The sequence below is a fragment of the Tripterygium wilfordii genome, chromosome 3, assembly GCF_013401445.1.
Source record: "Tripterygium wilfordii isolate XIE 37 chromosome 3, ASM1340144v1, whole genome shotgun sequence".
In the NCBI taxonomy this organism is placed as follows: Eukaryota; Viridiplantae; Streptophyta; class Magnoliopsida; order Celastrales; family Celastraceae; genus Tripterygium; species Tripterygium wilfordii.
The window spans coordinates 3001647-3020532 of record NC_052234.1 but is presented as its reverse complement, the minus strand read 5'-3'; the positions used below and the strand labels follow the sequence as shown (position 1 = coordinate 3020532).

General features: G+C 34.8%; 2 protein-coding genes across 4 annotated transcripts; both read left to right on the top strand.

The window, feature by feature from the left end:
- Positions 1-2438: 2438 nt before the first annotated feature.
- LOC119995194 (inositol oxygenase 1) lies at positions 2439-5418 on the top strand. Of its 3 annotated transcripts, XM_038841616.1 has the most exons (12): positions 2439-2696; positions 2791-2893; positions 3486-3580; positions 3652-3719; positions 3822-4026; positions 4128-4187; positions 4329-4381; positions 4486-4608; positions 4699-4768; positions 4863-4941; positions 5032-5113; positions 5208-5418. In XM_038841616.1, exons 1-12 carry the CDS (start codon positions 2666-2668, stop codon positions 5232-5234), a joined length of 996 nt encoding a protein of 331 aa, XP_038697544.1. In that variant the 5' UTR covers positions 2439-2665; the 3' UTR covers positions 5235-5418. The 3 variants fall into 3 exon arrangements, with proteins under 3 accessions (XP_038697544.1, XP_038697545.1, XP_038697546.1); XM_038841617.1 differs by lacking the exon at positions 3486-3580 and having other exon boundaries at positions 2443-2696; positions 3638-3719; XM_038841618.1 differs by lacking the exon at positions 2439-2696 and having other exon boundaries at positions 3425-3580.
- A 3351-nt stretch (positions 5419-8769) lies between these two features.
- On the top strand, positions 8770-15353 carry LOC119985623 (aldo-keto reductase family 4 member C10-like). The gene is made up of 3 exons (XM_038829914.1): positions 8770-9887; positions 11302-11553; positions 14903-15353. The coding sequence occupies exons 1-3, from the start codon at positions 9321-9323 to the stop codon at positions 15167-15169; spliced, it is 1086 nt and encodes a 361-aa protein (XP_038685842.1). The 5' UTR covers positions 8770-9320; the 3' UTR covers positions 15170-15353.
- The last annotated feature ends 3533 nt before the right edge of the window (positions 15354-18886 follow it).

Sequence of the window (18886 nt, the reverse complement as noted above, 5' to 3'; positions counted from 1 at the left end):
AAAACAAAACCGAGTGCACCGATGACCGATCCATCATCGTGCCCCAAAATCAATTAATTTATTTTTGAACAAATAATAGATAGCATATATTTATTATGGTGAATGAATGATATAATTATTTATTTAAAAAATGATACACAGTGCATCAGACTAACCTTCAATCCACCGACTTGTAGGGTCTCCTATAAAAAAAATACATTGGATTTCGCTGTAATTTAATTTAAGGACTCTACAATTTATTTACTTTTTTTACAAAAATTATGAATATGTTGATCCGATTTACGAGTTTAATAATATATTTTTTATTCCAAATACAAATTAAATTGAATGTGAAAAAAAAATGAAAATTTTAGTTTGTTGAATATAAATTTTATGTTTTGTATATATAATGTTATTTAAGATAACAAATATATAGTTGGATTCATAAATCTAGTAAAAACTAGTAGTGATAGTCATCCATAGGAATAGTATCCATAAACTCTCCATAATGACATGGCATGTTATGTCAAATGATGACAAAGTAACATTTCAAATAAATAAAAATTTCAAATTTCAAAAAATCAAATATTAAAACAAAACATAATATTCTCTTTCTACTCTCTTTATCTCTTTCTCTCTCTCTCCTCTCTCACTCTCCATCTCCTCTATCTCTCTCTCCAACAACATCCTCTCTCCCTCTCTCACGACCACCAATGGATCTCCTCTGTCCGACCACCAATCGGACCACCGTTGATGCCACAAGAAGCGTCTGGCTAACAGGAGCAAAGCCTAGTCACCATTCACTGTCAACCGTTACTAGTTTTGTCGAAAATCTACCGTGAAGTTGAAGGCAACCGCGAACAAAAAATACCAATCCAACTAATTTCGGTGTCGGCTTGACAATCCGACACCACCAGCGAACTCCCCTAGCTGAGGAGCAACTGATTCTAGTGTTGATTTCGTTTTCGTTTTATCTCAAGAGTTGAGCTTCATGTTTTATTCCATCTGCTTGTTGGGTTTATTGGTTTTTTAGTGGGTGATTTGGTTACTCTTTTGTTGGTTTATGATGGTCACCAGTTTTGGGGTCTTGATTTAGGTGTCAATCTTGCTTCTTCACCTTTTTTTTGGTTATGTAACATTACGGTGTGTTATTACATTGTCATGAATACCAATGTAATTATAATTGTGGTGAATAATGGTAATCATTTATTAAGCTTATTACGCTGTGAAAATGACATAAAATACAAGATTTCTTTTGTAAACAATATAGTGTTAGCATAAATACACTGTCAATTGTGCTCTATAATACGCGTCTGAGATAAATACACTATCGAATACACAGTGTAATAATCAACTAAGAAAAACACACTATCAAAACCATAATGTAAATAATCTGTTGGGCTAAATACATTGCCACATGCACAATGTAATAATCCATTGTGAAAAAATACAAAGCTAAAAGGTAAAATGTGTGTTAGAGAGATAAGCAAAAAAGTAAAAAATAGAAAAGTACAATAAAAAAAAGTACCATCTAAAAAATTTTATGAGAGAGAGGAGGGAAACCTCTCCTCATCTTTAGGGTTTTAATAAAAAAATCTATGTGACATGCTTACTTGATATGCCATATAGATTATAGAATTTATGGATACCAATTTTTGTGGATGTATATCATTTTTCAATAAAAAAACATTCATGATTTTTCAAAAAAAGAAAAAAAAGAAGCAGCAAATTGTGGAGGCTAGTTCGCCTAATACGGCCCGAAAGGACTGTACAAACATATGTACAAAGTACAACAATCCTTCTCAAATTTAAATGCTACGTCAGGTGGGGCCCATAAGAAGTTAAATCAAATGATCAACGGTGGAGCTGATGCGGTACTGACGGAACAAGATAAATATGTATCATTGTGGTTCACAGCTAATGCGCCAAAGGTGTCTTGTCAGCAGTGTGACACAATTATCCCAGTCACTGAATTTATTCGAATTGAATTAGATGAAATTCAAATATAAGTTATATGGATCAAAATAAAATTTTTTTGTCTGAATTAAAATGAAGTGTAAATCTAAATACATAAATCTTATTCTATTTATTTGTCTAAACTCTAATCTGAATTAGATTATTATCTAATTTATTTATCTGAATTTAAATCAATCCAAATTTGATTAATTGAATAAATCTCAAAATTTAATCCCTATTAAAATATTTTATAAATATATGCGCTGTTGTTCGTTCCGGAAACAACCCATAACGTTTTTTTTTTCTTTTTTTTTTCATTCCTACTTGTCACTTGTGTTGGTTTAGATTTAGTATCCGAAAAAAATAAAAATCCCAACAGTTGGGATTTTAGTTATTCCAATTGTTGAGGTGTATGCACAGAATTTAATGTGCATGTGATGAGTGTCATATACGTATTAAATTCCTACTGGCATTTTTTTTTAAAAAAAAATAAAGATTGTTATAACAAGAGAGAAGAAAATCAGAATTTTCAGGGAAGGATTTGTGAGGAGTCCTTGGAAGGAAAATATGATAAGGGCTCCGACACTTGGAATTCTCAGTGAAGGACTCTATCCAGCTACTATAAATACTTCCCCAAAAATCATGTGCGATCATCACTACCATCTCCTCCTCTTATTATACTTGTCTTTCTTTTCTCTGTTTCTTTCGTTCTCCGTCTGTGCGATTCAGGATGACTATCCTCGTCGACGATCCTGCATTTGGTACCTTTTTTGTCTCTTAATTTCGAGTTTTTTTTAGTATTATTCTGAGGAGTTTATTTGATTTAATTTTGATTTGTTTGTTTTTTGTGTGCAGGAGTTGAAATTGAGGAGAAGAAGGTCGCATGCGAGGAGAGTGAGCTGGTGTTGGACGCCGGATTTGCAGTGCCAGACTCCAATGCCTTCGGTCACACTTTTAGGTTAATAATCCTGCATCCATCATTGTCGATCGATCTAATAATAAATTATAATTATTGCTCTTCTTCTTATTATCATTAAAAGAATTTTAGTTTTTCTTAATCTGCTTATGCCATTCAATTTTAGGTTAATGGACTACGTTTCATTGAATGTTTTTTTTCCTAAAAAATAGGTATTAACTTTTCATATCAAGCTGAGATATCCATGACCTGGTTACATTTATTTTAATTTGAAGCAAAAAAAGAAAGAAAACCAAAGTGTAATTTACCCTATATTTGAAATTTCAATATTATCGATAATGGCTGATAAAAAAAAAACTATTATAGGTAATGGGCTGGGTGGGAAATGGGTCAGGCCCAACCTAAAGATTCTTTAGGGCCTCCAGAAAAACCTACTCAGCTTTGTGCCTTTGTTTGAAAATGCAGGCCTATTAATTGAATTAGAGTTCCCTTTTAGCCCTTTGGGCCTGGCCTATACTACTTACTGTCTTGCACTATTTTTGCATGATTGCTCTACTTTCATGGTGGTTGAAGAATTCTGTTCCATTTATGTTCTGATCTACAACTGATGGAAATTGCAAAAATCATTGAAAAGGATTATGCCCATTGGTAGAGTTGCAAGGGTGCAATCTAGACGTCGTCGGTTCAATTCCTGGAAAAGCTTCTCCACGTCTCATGTGGGGGTAAGGGGTAAGGTCCTTGTGCACATAAGTTGTTTAACTGTTTTTTTTTTTTTACCATTGACAGGGATTATGATGCAGAGAGTGAGAGGCGTGACCTCGTTGAGGGTTTCTACCGAGTCAATCACATTAACCAGACCTATGACTTTGTAAGCAAGGTTTTTTTTTTCGTGCTGATTATATCCATATATTGAAGTGTTTTAATATGTGTGTTAGTCATGTTGAAGTTTATGTTTAATTAATTAATTCAGGTGAAGAGGATGAGAGAGGAGTATGGGAAATTGAATAGGGTGGAAATGAGCATTTGGGAATGCTGTGAGCTTCTCAATGAATTTGTTGATGAGAGTGATCCTGATTTGGATGAACCCCAGACTGAGCACTTGCTTCAGACAGCTGAGGCCATTAGAAAAGACTACCCCAACGAAGACTGGCTACATTTGACTGGCCTTATCCATGGTAATTCCATTAATTTATGTTTCTTTTTACTAAATTTTTAGTATATGATTGTACTATTTGAAATGGAAAGTAGTTAAAAATTGTTTCTTAATCGGTTTTAGATCTTGGAAAAGTTCTTCTTCATCCTGCTTTTGGCGAACTTCCACAATGGGCCGTTGTAGGTAATGTTATCTCCATATATACTGCAGATTATGCTGTCAGGAAAGTGAGTTCTTGATCATGCGATTTTTTTTAAAGACTAATTGTGTGATTGTTCTCTATGTCTAATGTCAATCACTTATTGATTAAGATTGTTTCTACAGGTGACACATATCCTGTTGGGTGCGCCTTTGATGGGTCAATTGTTCACCACAAGGTCATTCATCTCAATTAACAACATGATTAAAATCAACCCTAGATATCCAACATCTTCAGTTAGTGTAGCGTTTCTCATTAATATTATTGGGAATGTTTTGACAGTACTTCAAGGAAAATCCAGACTACAATAACCCTGCTTATAACACAAAATATGGAGTGTATTCTGAGGGTTGCGGACTTGACAATGTGCTGATGTCTTTCGGTCACGATGACTACATGTACTTGGTAATTTTGCATTCCTTCACATTCCTTTGTATATGAATTTTCAGTCGAGGAACTGCCCCAGAAACTCATATTTGTGTGCCATTTCTTCAGGTTGCCAAGGATAACAAGACCACTCTTCCTTCAGCGGGACTTTTTATTATGCGATATCATTCCTTTTATGGTAAGTAACCACTTAAATGATATTGATGTTGATGTTGATGTTGATGAATATATCAACGTCAATGATCTTCTGAGCATGTTGCTTCTTTTTGCAGCTTTACATAGGGCAGGAGCTTATAGGCACTTGATGAATGAAGAAGATGTTGAGAATCTCAAGTGGCTGAAAACATTCAAGTAAAATATTCAGATAGATTATTCTTAGTACTTTGTCTTTTTGCGTTGCCAAAGAACTTAATAATAATAATACAAACTTATTGATTGCAGCAAGTACGATCTTTATAGCAAGAGCAAAGTCCGAATTGATGTTGAGGAAGTGAAGCCTTATTACCTTTCCCTCATCGAAAAGGTAAATACGCCAAAGGAGTTAACTTATAACTTTTCTTCTCTAACTAATTGCAATGGTTACTGTGTAACACATATAGTTACTCTTATTATTCCAGTACTTCCCAGCAAAGCTAAGATGGTGAATTTGGGAGCTTTTGAAGGATGAGAATGAAATTGGTGGCAGTTGAAGAAGAGTCAGATTCTATGGTTTTTCAAAGAGGGTCTTATATTTGTCATGCTTTTTCCTTTTTTTTGTTTTGGGTGGTGGTAGATTGGAACCTCCTCTGCCTTACTCTGAATTCAATAAGACTCTGAATTTCTGCCTTAGTGCTTCCTTTTGATGTTTTAAGTCATCACGTATTTTAAAGCATAATACACTTCTCTACCAAACAAACCACCATCAATAACAGGTTGATACAGCAGAAAAATCGAAACCAATCTGGTAATTGTAAAACTGTTATGAGAACACAATTATACACATGTATGTATACACTAAGAGGTTTAAGTCCCATGGTCAATTAAATATGCAAGGATAAAGAAGCCAAAATTTTTACCATTATTTTATTCTGATTCCGGTTTCAGTTCTCTGAGACTATAAGAAGATTGTTTGGTTAGTCCTTTGACTCGAGAAGGGAATGCTTCATTTCCATGATAAAGTACATTTCATTGCTTGGTATACGTAAAACAATTGGAATGGAATATATAATTTTTCCTTCAAGGATTGATTGATTGATTCCTTTTTTCAATGTGGTTGTGAAGAAAAAAATTATCACAATACATGTCAGCCTTAATTTTTCGGTCAAATGTCACTACAACAGTGATGTCTTTCATAGCGCATTAAAAGCATAGTGAGTAACCGAAAAGTGATGTAAAAGGATGTTGTTGTCGCTTTGGTAAGTGTCGTACAAGTGTCGTTAATACTGGTGTCGCGAATGATGTCGCAACGCTTTTACGTAAACGTCGCTGAAGTAATCAATTTACGACGCTTCTAAACGTTAGTAACCGCCGTGATCTCGACAACAGGATTGGTCTTTGCCAACACGATAAGCGCCGTTTATTTAGTCAGTTATGACGCTTCCAAAGCATCGCAGAAACCAAAAATGAGACCTACAACCACAGATAATAGATGTCAAATAATTTTCTTTGGGCGGGGGACTCTCTAATGCGTAAGTTAGACAAAATTCATAGAGAAATTGAGAGTAATAGTAGAGAGAGTTGGGTGTGTTTGATTATAACTTTAAAAACTGTTTTCTGTATTTGAAAATAAAAAAGGATGTAAAAACTCATCTAGTAGCCATTTTTCATGAAATTGTTTTGTAAAATTGTTACTCACATTTTGTTTTCAAGAACCAAAAATGAAAACATGGAATGGTTGTTTTGATCAGTTTCACAAAAAACTTGCGAAACCCTTCCTGAAAAACACGGGGAACGCGCAACGAAGAATGGAGGAGAGATGGAGAAAATTTACATAAATGACACATGAGTTCCAATTATACCCCAATACTTTTTGTGGAAACACCATATTGTCTTTTGCTTTATAGTTATGTGTCATGGTCTTACTCGATCATGCCTAAATCCACGTGGAGACCAATCCCCTTTGTCTGTATACCTCGAAGGTCTTATATACCATAACATTGTAATAGAGATGTTCTTTAGTATTAATTGTTTGTAGTTGTAAAATTGTACGCTAAAAGAGAGAAAACTGATAACATCTTAATGTTATGGTAGTGGGGTAGTGAAGTATCTATCCCAGAACTCCTTCATAGTTATTGATAATAGTAGGAGGTGATGTAACCTCTTTTCCATAATTGTGGGTAGTGGTGTAAATTCCACACCACCTCTTGATAATTAATAGATTAGTACCTCTTTTCCATAATTATGCTACCTTGGCCTACATCCTAATGAGGGTATTGACATGTCTCCTTACTAGTCTACCTCCGGGTAGATGGTCCTTTGACTATCCTTTCTCAGTCTTTCTGTCTTAACCGCCACGTCACTTATCGCATATTTGGTATGTCCTTTGATCAAGGAATGTAATTGACTATGATATATTACAATGCAAATGTTTGGTAATAAAGTTGGCCATTGTAATCGTAGTTAATAGTCACTTCAAACTACAGAGAGTGCTGTAATGACCATTTTTCCTGGTAACTCCATGAATGCCCATTCCCTTGCATGAGGGTACTAAGGTTAATAAAAACTTCATTCCCATTCCATTCTCACATATATCCAACATATCGAATGTTGTAATCCATCATTACTATATTAATTATTGATGCAACCAAACACATTCATTGTAATGATCATTCTCATTCACATTTGTCAATAATCTCATGCCCATTCCCATGCCATCGATTTCTTTTTCTTTTTCCCATGAACAACCAAACTAGCAGAGTTCCTTTTATTACTATGGTTGCAGATATGTTACATACCCATATATTTGCTATTTTATCATTGATTCCCTGGAGTTTTCTCTGAGTTTGAGTTTCTCATTAGATGGCGTGTGGGCTTTGCTCCTAAAAGGCGGGGCCAGTACTAATTACGATGGAATAATTTGCAGCTCAATGTCGTTGGACATACTCAAGATAATTTGCAGCTCAATGTCGATGGAACAAATGTAATTTCCACTATTTACCGTTATGGCAAATCTGTTCATTTGTTTAAAAAAAGGGAAAAAATAAAAAGAAAAATATTACTAATTTAGAGATTTGTAATGGTAAATTGTTGTTGGGTCAACAAAGATATTGTCTTTTGTTGATGTAATTGTATTGAAAAATGTGTTTTGCTGATATAATTGTATTGAGAGATGTGTTTTGCTGATGTGGCTGTATTGTGATTGTATGTTTTGATGTAGTTTTATTGGGCACAACATGGAGGTATGAAATAATGTTGTTGTCCTCCATGTTGGATGTGAAGAAATAATGTATATAAATTTGTGTTTGTTGATGTGGCTGTATTGAGAGATGTGTTTTGTTATGTGACTGTATTGAGAGACGTGATTTGCTTGATTTTTTGTGTAATAGAGATGGAATCGGGCCAATATTTTTGTTGGCCCAACAAATAGGATACCATTAAAGCACTTGCAATAGTGTTATTTTGTCTGCGTCAACAAATATGTATGAGGTTTTGTGTTTTGCTGATGTGATTGTATTAGGGGATGTGTTTTGTTGGTGTGGTTGTATTAGAAGATTGTGTTTTAGTATAGTTTTATTGTGGACAGACATCATGGAGGACATGAGAATTTGTTAGCCTTCATGTTGGGTGGAAAGGAAAAATGTATAGGAATTTGTGTTTTATTGATGTGGTTACATTGTAAGATGTGTTTTGTTGATGTGACTGTATTGAGATATGTGTTTGATTTTACTTTTATGTAATAGAGATGAGATCTAATCTTGATTTTTACTCGCCCAACAAATTATTCCCATTGCAATTGCTCTTACAGTTGCCCTTACTGTCAGTTTGGCGAGAAAAATAACATAGATGCGAGTTGGAACAGGTGTCTCCTTTGGGAACGTAGTAGTACCCTTGGTAGGTGGTGGGTGGGGTCCAGGCGACGCTTGGTCTTTGTTGTTAGGTGTATGACTTGAAAACTTTTTTTGTCAATAACCCAAATTTCTCTTACAGCACATTTGTGTTCCCTACATATTGGGCTCTTACTCTTTTTGTCCATTGCATCCTTTTCTAGACAGAGAAAGAGAGATTGGGATTGATTTTACAGCGAAGCCTCTGATTTTTTTTTTTGGGTGGGTTTTTTCTTTTTGTTGACTACAACCCCCGATTGAATACAATACTGGCTGTGCATTATTCTATTTGCATATGCGAAGTATAATAAACGACGTATTGGTTTGGTCATTGGTGGGTTTTTTCTGTGAATTACAAGTTTGATTATTTGATGTGAGAGTCGTGCAGTTTTGTGTTGAGAGCAACGTGTTGTTGATGGCTTGTTTTATTGGCCTTCACTGCCGTTGGATTTCAGTCAGACAAATTCGCATACACAGTTTGTGCGTACTTTCAATTGTTAAAGCTCGTGTCTTTGAATTGGGTCTTTGATTACTAGGTGTTCGAAAGCATTGGAAATCACATTTATACTCTCGTGTTGTTTTTGGTTTACTGTGTTTTGTTGAATTCCACACAACCCTGCTGCCAGAGCTAGATAGTTGGAATTTTGCCATAGCCGCGATTTATGATATCTGGGTCATTACTCATTAGGATTCTATCAGGTTAAGGAGATGAAAGAAAAGTCTTGCAGTCCAGGGAATTGCTTTGTGTTGAACACAGGAGCCAAGATCCCTGCCATTGGGCTGGGAACATGGCAGAGTGGCGGTGACCTTTGTGTTGAAGCTGTTAGGACGGCCTTGTCTGTCGGCTATCGTCACATAGATTGTGCACATCTTTATGGGAATGAGATTGAAGTTGGGGAAGCACTGGCTGAAGCATTTCAAAGTTCATTGAAGAGGGAGGATGCTTTCTTGACTTCTAAGCTGTATTGTACCATGAATTCACTCAATAAGATTGAGAATTATGTTAGAGTTTCCCTTAAGAATCTTGGAGTCACATACCTTGATCTATATTTGATGCATTGGCCTGAGATCTCTGCATTTGGGGATGCAACTGACCCTCCTTCAAAGTCAGGGCGTGAGTATAGACAATTTCTTAGTCGTTTGAAGAAAGCATGGAAAGCTATGGAAGGTCTAATTGATTCAGGTTTGGTTAAAGCAATTGGTGTTAGCAATTTCAGTGTTCAACAGTTGAAAGAATTGCTTAAATTTGCAAAAATTGTACCAGCTGTCAATCAGGTTGGCTTCATTGTGTTCATTCTTGTTGTATTTCAGTTTTTTTATCTTACATATTGAACTGCCTCATGCGTTTGATTGATTTTGAAAAATGCCGTCTCCATCAGCGGATAGATGCTGGGGACGTCCTTCAATCTTTCTGTCTTGATACTGATTTTCATTATATATGGAAGTCTATTTGCTTTATGTACATTGCTGCTATGAAGGCTGGTAAATTTGTATCACTAGATAACACAATCAACGTGGTAACCTTTTTAGCTTATACAAGGTTTTCTACATCATACCCTTCTCTTTTATACAGCACAATGTGTTGGAAGGTGCTATTCAATTCATTGTGGAGTACCAACACAGGTCTATTTTGATAGCAAAGCACATAGGTCTATTTCGCAAACATACCATTTGATCTATCTAAATTCTAAACTACCGGTTTACTAAGGTGCTCATGGTTTGAACGTCTTTTATCTTTTTGAGTGTATGGCTGGAACTTCTTTTGGCTGCCATGACTGAGGTATTCGGTTTTGGGTAAAAATGAACCTCCCTAATTAGTAATTAGTCTTAAATAGGGAGCTCAACTAAGAACAAGCAGGAATGTAGTTAGTAGGAACATGAATAATGAAATCGTGGCATAGTGTAATTATGACATACTTGCAGTTACTTATCATTATATAGCTACTTAGCTAACGAAGCTTAGGTTGTACGGACCAGAACACCTTGATTACTGCTTACGTTTCAAGTTTGTTCATTTTTTGTTGCATACATCTACATGCACTTTACTTTTCTCCCTCAACTTATCCTAGGTAGCACTATTGTATTTATTATGCTAAGGCATCTTTGGGGAAGTGATTACAGACACACAGACCTCCACTAGGAGTGATATTTGATGAAGGTAGGATCTTTGTCAGGATTTGTGGCTATTTGTTGTTAGTTTGTTACTAGTGCTCCTTCTCATGAAATTAATTCTACCCACTAATAATTATAGATAAATACTTGATGTTAAACGTGAACTTCTCAACATTTCGAGTTAAGATTGCATGTAATTGAGCTCTTCATAAATATGTATTTCTTTTCTGTGATCTAGCTATGGGTCTTCTACCATATTTGCTCAATAACATGAACCATCTCTAGTTATTTCTTCAATGGATTGCTGTATTTTAATGGAAGTAAACTGTAGCTTTTGAAGGCTTTGTTTTGTAAGTTCCCTACTTTCCATCTTGTCTGACCTGTAATTTTGTTAATAATAGAGCATGTTCTCTCTTGTCATCATATTGCTACCAAATAATTTTGTTAAGAATAGAGCATTTTTCTCTCGTCATCTTATAGCAAATATTTTATTCAAATGTTTTGGCCATGAATTTTAGTAATTGTCTTATGATGTTTTAGCCACGAATTTGAGGTTCGTGATTATTGTATCTTTCAGGTTGAGTTACATCCCTTTTGGAGGCAGGATGAACTAGTAAAGTTCTGTCAAATGAAAGGTATTCATGTATCTGCGCACACACCTTTAGGAGTACCTACTTCAAGTCCTGGACCATCTGATAGTGGATCTGGGGAAGATGAACCTGGAACTCCTTGCATATCATTTAGAAGATCAAGATCGGTACATGGACCAATGCTGAAATTGTCCATTGTTTCAGAGATAGCGGACATACACAAAAAGACGCCTGAACAGGTATTTCAACTCAGTTTTCTTTCTGATAATTTCTTATATATTATCCATTATATACAGTATATTCTTTTGAATATCATCAGAGTTCCTTTTCTGCCAGTGATAGAGCTAGCTACTTGGATACATTTCCTGTTCTTATCTGAACAATAATGCTTCATTAGGTTTTTGAGAATGGAGGATGTGTAGGAGCTTACAAACCATGCTTTAGAAGTGCAATATCTCTGATACTGCTTATTTTCTGGTGGTATATAATTTACTGGAATTCTTGGATCTTTGGAAAAAATTGTAGTATACCGTATCTTAAGCCATCACATCTCCAGTCCATAGGTCTTCCGCACCCCAAAACATACTCCAGTAGCATATCATTAGTATATTGTATAAACGCCTATCAGCTAAGGACTTCATTAGCAATGCTGGATTCTTCTGTTATATATGTCCATGAATATGTCTCTCACGTCTGAGTCTTGTTAATATCTAGATCCTATATGCTATGTCTACTTTGAAATTGAGGAATTTGACAGACGCAATACCAATGCCAGTTGCACTATTTCAGCCATCCTAGCCAATAAAACCCCTATTCAATTGGCTTCACCGTCAGGTCCGTCACAGTCCTTAATAAGATGCATTAGAGCCATCCATGGTTTAGTCTCGTGTACCAATCTTGAAGTTGTATGCCACACATTCCGCTTATTGGAGCCCAGTAGGCATTGGCTTCACCCAGTCTACTCTTCTACCTTTCCAAGAGACTCCAAGCCCCTAACAAGAAATGTGTCCTCCCATCTTGTGATGGATGCCACTTTACTGTACTTGGTTCTGCTGGAACAACAGGACTGCTTAGCATTCATCGTACATATGAGGTGTGCCTGCCTGTTGTGTTATTAGCTTTAAAGAAAAAGCTGGAGGTAGTATATTCTAGTCACAAAATTTCCTTTATACTTGATAGTCGGCGGCACAACAATAAGGTTGCTCTGTTGTTGCGAATGAAGTCCTAATTTTATGTACCCCACAAGTGCCAGGAGTCGTACATGTTGCCATATTATTCACTTGCATATGTCTGAACTCTCTTTCTGAATACAAATGTCATGCATAATTGTTAAATGTATGCCTCTTTGTGCTTATCATAGAATTTGCTGATGTTTAATTTAATTTTTTATTTAATCATTTTTGAACAGAGTTTGCCTTGTTTTCCATTTTGAAATTTTGGCGAAGGGAACCAAGTTTTGTACTAAATTGATTTGTATATCATATAGATTGTTTTGTTAGTACTTAGACCTCTCTTTGATAGAATACATTTAGAAGAATACAAGATGAATTTTAGATCGTGCGAAACTAGAGGAGATTAGATTAGATATTTTCGATTTGAGTATTGCAATGGTGTACTGATGCCTGCAATTCAATTAATTTGAGTACTGCGGTAGTCTTTGCAATTTGATTAAAGGGATCGGTTAGTACATTATGTCTCTCTTCCCCAAATATCTCCACACCACAACAGGAGTTTCATCTATTCCTTCATATTTAACCACCTTAACTTTCTTCAAAATCTCCTTAATTTGAATTACAAATATACATTTTGCCAACATATAATTCTTATCTCAAAACTTAAACTTTCGTAGGTTCTCCTAATATTCTCTATTGAGCAGCCTATAGAAATAGCTCCTCTACGTATGTTAATTTCTAAAAACATTTTTAAGTTTCAACTTTTCTTTTCCTGCATTTGAATTAGTTTTGTAATATCTTTTTCCTCATCCTTTTGTTAGTTTGCCAGTCTCTTAGCTTTCCTTGGTTTTACAATTATGTGGCTTTCAGTCTAGTTTTCTTTGTGTCCCTGCAGCTGCTTTAGCATCTTAATTGGACCCTTAGAGACTCCCTAAAAATATCACTAGCTACTTTTTTGAAACAAACCACCATCCTCTCCTATATGGAGTTTGCATCCTCAACCCAAGTCGCATCTAGCTTTCTTAAGAAGTTCTTGTCTAAGGCTGTCAGACTGTCTCCTACTAGTGCCAAAAACTAATGCAAATGCCATAAGAATTCTACTTGTTCTTTGTCACTCCTTAATGCGACCTTCTACTGGCCCCTATCCTATGTTGTGTGGTCAGCATTTTGACGGGATTGCTTTGCAGTACTTACAATGCATCATGTTGGACTAAATATATTTGATAATATTATGTCAAGTGTAATCAATGTGATACTGATACTTCCTCCTAAGCCAAGTATTAACTAGACACCATCTTTAAGAAATGAAAAATTTTAGAATGGCTTTGCCTTCTTCTTTTTTTCCCCTGAACTGTATTGTCGTGGACGCTCATCAAAACCTGCACAATATTTTTTTACATGTCCATATGTGTCCTTCTATAACTATGTTTTCCGCTCATCAAAACCTGCACAATATTTTTTTACATGTCCATATGTGTCCTTCTATAACTACGTTTTCCATACTAGGTTTCACTCGTATTAGTGAGGCCTTGAAATAATAAAAAGGATGTAGACACTAAGTATTGATTGAAAAGCTTTAGACAGGAACAAACTGCAAAAAAAATCCATTTAGTAGATTACCACGAATTATTTCTTAACAATTCCTGTACCTGACCCAAAAATGTATAGAGTAAGTTTTCTGACGAATATAATTTTCAAGGCCCCATTTTTTACGTTTATATTCTTCGGTGTACCAAAGCTTATAACTTGTATCTTCAATCATTTTTTAACCTCTCTATTTAGTCTCTTATAAACATATTATGTTAATCGTTTGTCTAAGCATAGTATAAAGTATAAACTGATTTTAGTAATCTACTCATGAGTCACCGTATGTTCCAACATCCAAGTCCCTACCTGAAATCCTATGATCACGTGTAACTGTAATCTACCCATGAGTCACCATATATTAAGTCCCGACCCCAAATCCTATGATCATGTGCAAGTGTAATCTACCCATGAGTTACCATATATTCCAAGTTCCTACCCCAAATCCCATGATCAAAATTTGGAGCTTCCATTGCTAACAAAAGCTTGCTTTTTATTTTCATTTCTTTTTCCAGATGCTGACCCTTTCATTGTTAAATGAATGTCCACTCAACTCCAGCTGCATTCTCTCAAGAAATAATGTAACACAACAGTATGATTGATGCTTCGTTTAATGTGAAACTTGTGTTTTGTGTGTATTGCTTAGATTTTTATGCATCATAACTATCATTTGTCATTCATTCATCTTCTCTTCTTATAAGCAGCACAGCAAATGAAAAAGAAAGATCCAACTAATTGTATTTGTACATGTTCTTGTCCTCCACTAAAAGATAAGTCTCATCTGTTGCTTGTAATGTAAATTTATGGGTTATTGTGGTTTGATCTGTTGTAGGTTATACTACGGTGGGGACTGCACAGAGGAACTAGTGTCTTGCCTTGTAGCTTGAAGCCTGATCGAATAAGGAAAAACATCGACATCTTCAGTTGGTCTCTATCAGACGATGAGTGTAATCGCTTGAACCAGATCGAGCCTCAAGTATGTTTATTCGGAAATGGTCCTCCTAATAATCTCTCTGAAAGTGGTTTCATATTAGGAAGTGGTCCCCTTCAATCCGTCCGTGAGATGGAAGATGATGTGGAGTCCAATGCCTTATTGTGATCAAGCTTGTCATCATAATATATTGTATGTGATTTCTCCATTAATGGTTTGTGAGGTTTTGATTTTGTGGATGCTGATAGAAAATTGAAAGTGGTATACCACTGATCAAAGTGGCAAATCTTTATCTGTAACCAAGGTTTAGCTTATTTTAGTTTCTTCTATGGAGGATCTTTTGCTTTGCACAGCCACTTGGTAGCAGCAACTCCTACACCTACACTTTCTCTTATAGTGATTTGATGAATGTAAATATCCGTGCGGGAGAAAATGAGGCTTTTAACTCCTCCCCGGAAGTGGGCAGCCCATGCAATAGGAAAATCTAGGAAAATAATCTCAGTTGGTTCGAACTCTCGATTTTAGTATCATCCACCTTAAGTCGAGATATAATCAATTGAACTATCGTTCCGTGGATTACTTTGACTAAAAAAAGAAGTCGAAGATTTTTAACTCCGTCTAGTTCATGATTTTGATATGTGGCTCCATTTTTTTTCCTCAAGCCTTTTAATAATCATAGTGTAGAAAAGAATGAGAGAAGATGCAAACCTCTTTTATCATGATATCATAGAAAAACTTTGTTAGTGCTCGTAAGATTGTCTTGTTTCAATTAGTGTTGTGATTAGAGAATAAAATAGAATCGAGAAATTAAAGAATTTATGCTTTTTTGACGATGTTTTTAAAACGTAACTAAAGCTTCGATTGTTTAATGAAACTAGTTGCATGCTCGCGCTTCCCGCAGCACATAATTAATTTGAAAAATAAAAATTTTTGATAATTTTTCGGTACTTTGTTACCATGATGAACAACAGAGTTTGAATTGTAGAAAATGGAGATAATTGTGAGATGAACAAATAACTACAATACATTTTTGTTAGTGTGCTAAGAAATAATTTTCTAAGAGGGAGCGATAAATTTGATGCATAAGGAAAAAATATGCTCAAAGTAATAGCAATTCTTGTTTGCGCAAAGGTCACCAAGAACATGTGTATGGACAACATTCTATGCATGGTAGTAAATGGGCAAATGATGAATCACATTCTAAACCTGAGTATTCAGTAGCGTCAACAAAGCGAAAATATGTGTCCCCATTTGTTCACTCGACTAAAAGGTAAAACTAAAAGGTTTTTAAAAGTAGCCAAGTTTGAAGTACAATACACTTTATAAAGATTTTAATTATAATGCGAGTATATTCGATAGCAAGATAATAGCACTGCGATATATAACATGACATTATTGAATTGTAACATATGGTTGATCACATGAGACGGAAAAAGCGTGATGATTGAAAACGTTTCTTAACACAACTTCAATTTAATTTGATTTTATTTTATTACATGTGACAAGAGTTTGAGCCATACAAAAGCAGATGTGACAGCTTCTAAAACACTTCAGTATTTTGTAATACATTTATCTTAATTATATGATTATGATTATGATTGTTCAATTGCTTAGCCGTTACTTTTCATTATTTTATCTTTTTTTTTATCACTTTTTGTTGTTCCTAATAGTATTTATGCACATTTAATTGGTGTTTAGTCGTTACTTTTCATTATTTTACCTCTTTTCTCGCTTTTTGTTGTTCCTAATAGTATTTATGCTCATTTAATTGATTATCATTAAAATAACATTGATTTTCCCATAATTAAGGAGAAGTTTTTTTTACCTCTCTCCTTGCTTCTCTCCTCAATTCATGGGGAAGCATTCTTAGGCCTCCATTTTATATATAGAAATTGAAATCAAAGTTTAGGAAAATTTATAGTGTTTCGGAGTTTTTTCAAAATATATTTTGTGTGCGCTTGATTTTCAAAATCTAAAATATGTATTGTGTTCTTTTTAATAATTATAGTTTCAAAATTGTACAAAAATATATATATTGAAAAACTAATTATTAACTTTAAATTTTATTATAACTAGCTGATAGGTTGCGCAATGCGTAGAAAACTCGTGCATGAGATCCATCAGCATTAATTTGTAAGCTAATGAGAAATAATTGGGGATAGAGGGGCTCTTATTCTCTCCCAAAAGTATGTTAAATCATGAATTAAATGTGTTATTAATTGCTTTTACAAATTAATTAATATTGATTTTTCTTTTTAAATTTTTCTTGACGCTTTTTAAATTTAGAGAATTTTAATTAAACTCCTTATTATTATTTTTTTCATTATTTATTTGTTTATTATTAAGTGTCATGTGACGCCACGTATAAATTCTAAATTCTTCGACTTTTATGTAGTAGTATAGATATATTTACAAAAATTGTCAACCCATCAATAGAATATATATGAGATACTAGTGTGAAGAAAAGTTTGTATCTAATATACAATAAATCCACCACACAATTTCTTAAGATTTGGGATTTTTTTTTATAGTCAAATTGTCGTGTGTAGGTTAGAAAAGAAAAGATGAACGCGCTTTGTTGGGTTTTATTTTGTATGCTGTTCTGCTTTGACAATCAAGGATTCGGTAAAGGACAATTAGTACACAGTCTATGCTTTATAAGCGTAGACACAAAGAAGAAGATTTAGACCAAAACAAAAAAAAAAAGTCTGGTTTTCCTTCATTGAGAAAATTTGAATGAAAGGTTTCACTCTTGGGTTGTTGAAAGAGACTTCTTTGTTGGAAAAAGTGTGTTGAACATCATGAAATGTGGATTTCATTCATACATATGTGGTTGTTTTTGGTTTCCCACCTGATTTTTCTTCTCAATTGAATAGGTCAATTGGACTCCAAACAAAAATAAATAAATGCACTGATTCTAGGGTTACTTCTGACTATGAACTTAAATGACTATGAATTTTAGGCTAGTATATGTCAATGCAATTATTCAAACACGTGGACCAAAAAAAAATGGCAAGTTGAACACACCGTTACGTTACGTGATGAGTCTTAGGGTACGCTAGTGTGTTTGATAGTTTGTTTGCATCTATCAAACGCATCGTTTTTGGCTTTCACGCACTGTTACTTCAGAGATACTACATGAAGGGTCTTAAGGTACACTGAGTATGTTTGATAGTTTAGTTGCGCATCTGCCAAACACATCATTTTTGGCTTGAATGCACTTTACTTTGAAGTTTTTTACGTGAAGGGTCTTAAGATACATTGGATGTGTTTGATAGTTTGTTTGTACTTGTCAAAGGCATCGCTTTTGACTTGAACGCACTGTTACTTCGGAGTTTATTACGTGAAGGGTAGGATACACTTCCCTTGAATGTAAATATAGAGAACTACTAGTAAAGAATATACATTATCGTGAGTAGCAAGCACATGGTGCGCAATGCAATGGCTTGTGAATGCCAGAGTTGACCCGCCACTTCTGCAACTTTTGATTCAACGCACATGTTTGGTCAAACTTAGAAATATACAAGAGAGCTTATTCTAACTTCTAAGCACCCAATTCACCATATCTGACCCACAATTGCCTCTGAAGTCTGAAATCTATGCGTATTGGTTGGGGTTGTGTACATGATTATGCAAACCCATTCCAGTCATCCACCATGTTCAAGCTCGAATGAAAATGATTCATAAGAATTCATAACCTAAAATGCAGATATGGATATCTGGGTTAGGTGTATATGTGTATCCCTAATCCCTATCTAGTATTGTCATCAAGACTAATTTCAATGGTAGGCAAAGCAGAAAGTTCTTGAATGTACAAAGTCAAAGGAATAATAACTAAAAATGAATTTATAAACATATGTACGATGACTATGAAGAACCAGACGA

Excerpts from the sequence above, each read along its gene's own strand:
- LOC119995194 (XM_038841616.1), top strand. The coding sequence starts at position 2,666 with ATGACTATCCTCGTCGACGATCCTGCATTTG. Across the intron at positions 4,188-4,328 it reads TCCACAATGGGCCGTTGTAG|GTGACACATATCCTGTTGGG; the intron begins GTAATGTTATCT and ends TTGTTTCTACAG. Across the intron at positions 4,942-5,031 it reads AAGTGGCTGAAAACATTCAA|CAAGTACGATCTTTATAGCA; the intron begins GTAAAATATTCA and ends TATTGATTGCAG.
- LOC119985623 (XM_038829914.1), top strand. The coding sequence starts at position 9,321 with ATGAAAGAAAAGTCTTGCAGTCCAGGGAATTGCTTTGTGTTGAACACA. Across the intron at positions 9,888-11,301 it reads TTGTACCAGCTGTCAATCAG|GTTGAGTTACATCCCTTTTG; the intron begins GTTGGCTTCATT and ends TGTATCTTTCAG. Across the intron at positions 11,554-14,902 it reads ACAAAAAGACGCCTGAACAG|GTTATACTACGGTGGGGACT; the intron begins GTATTTCAACTC and ends GATCTGTTGTAG.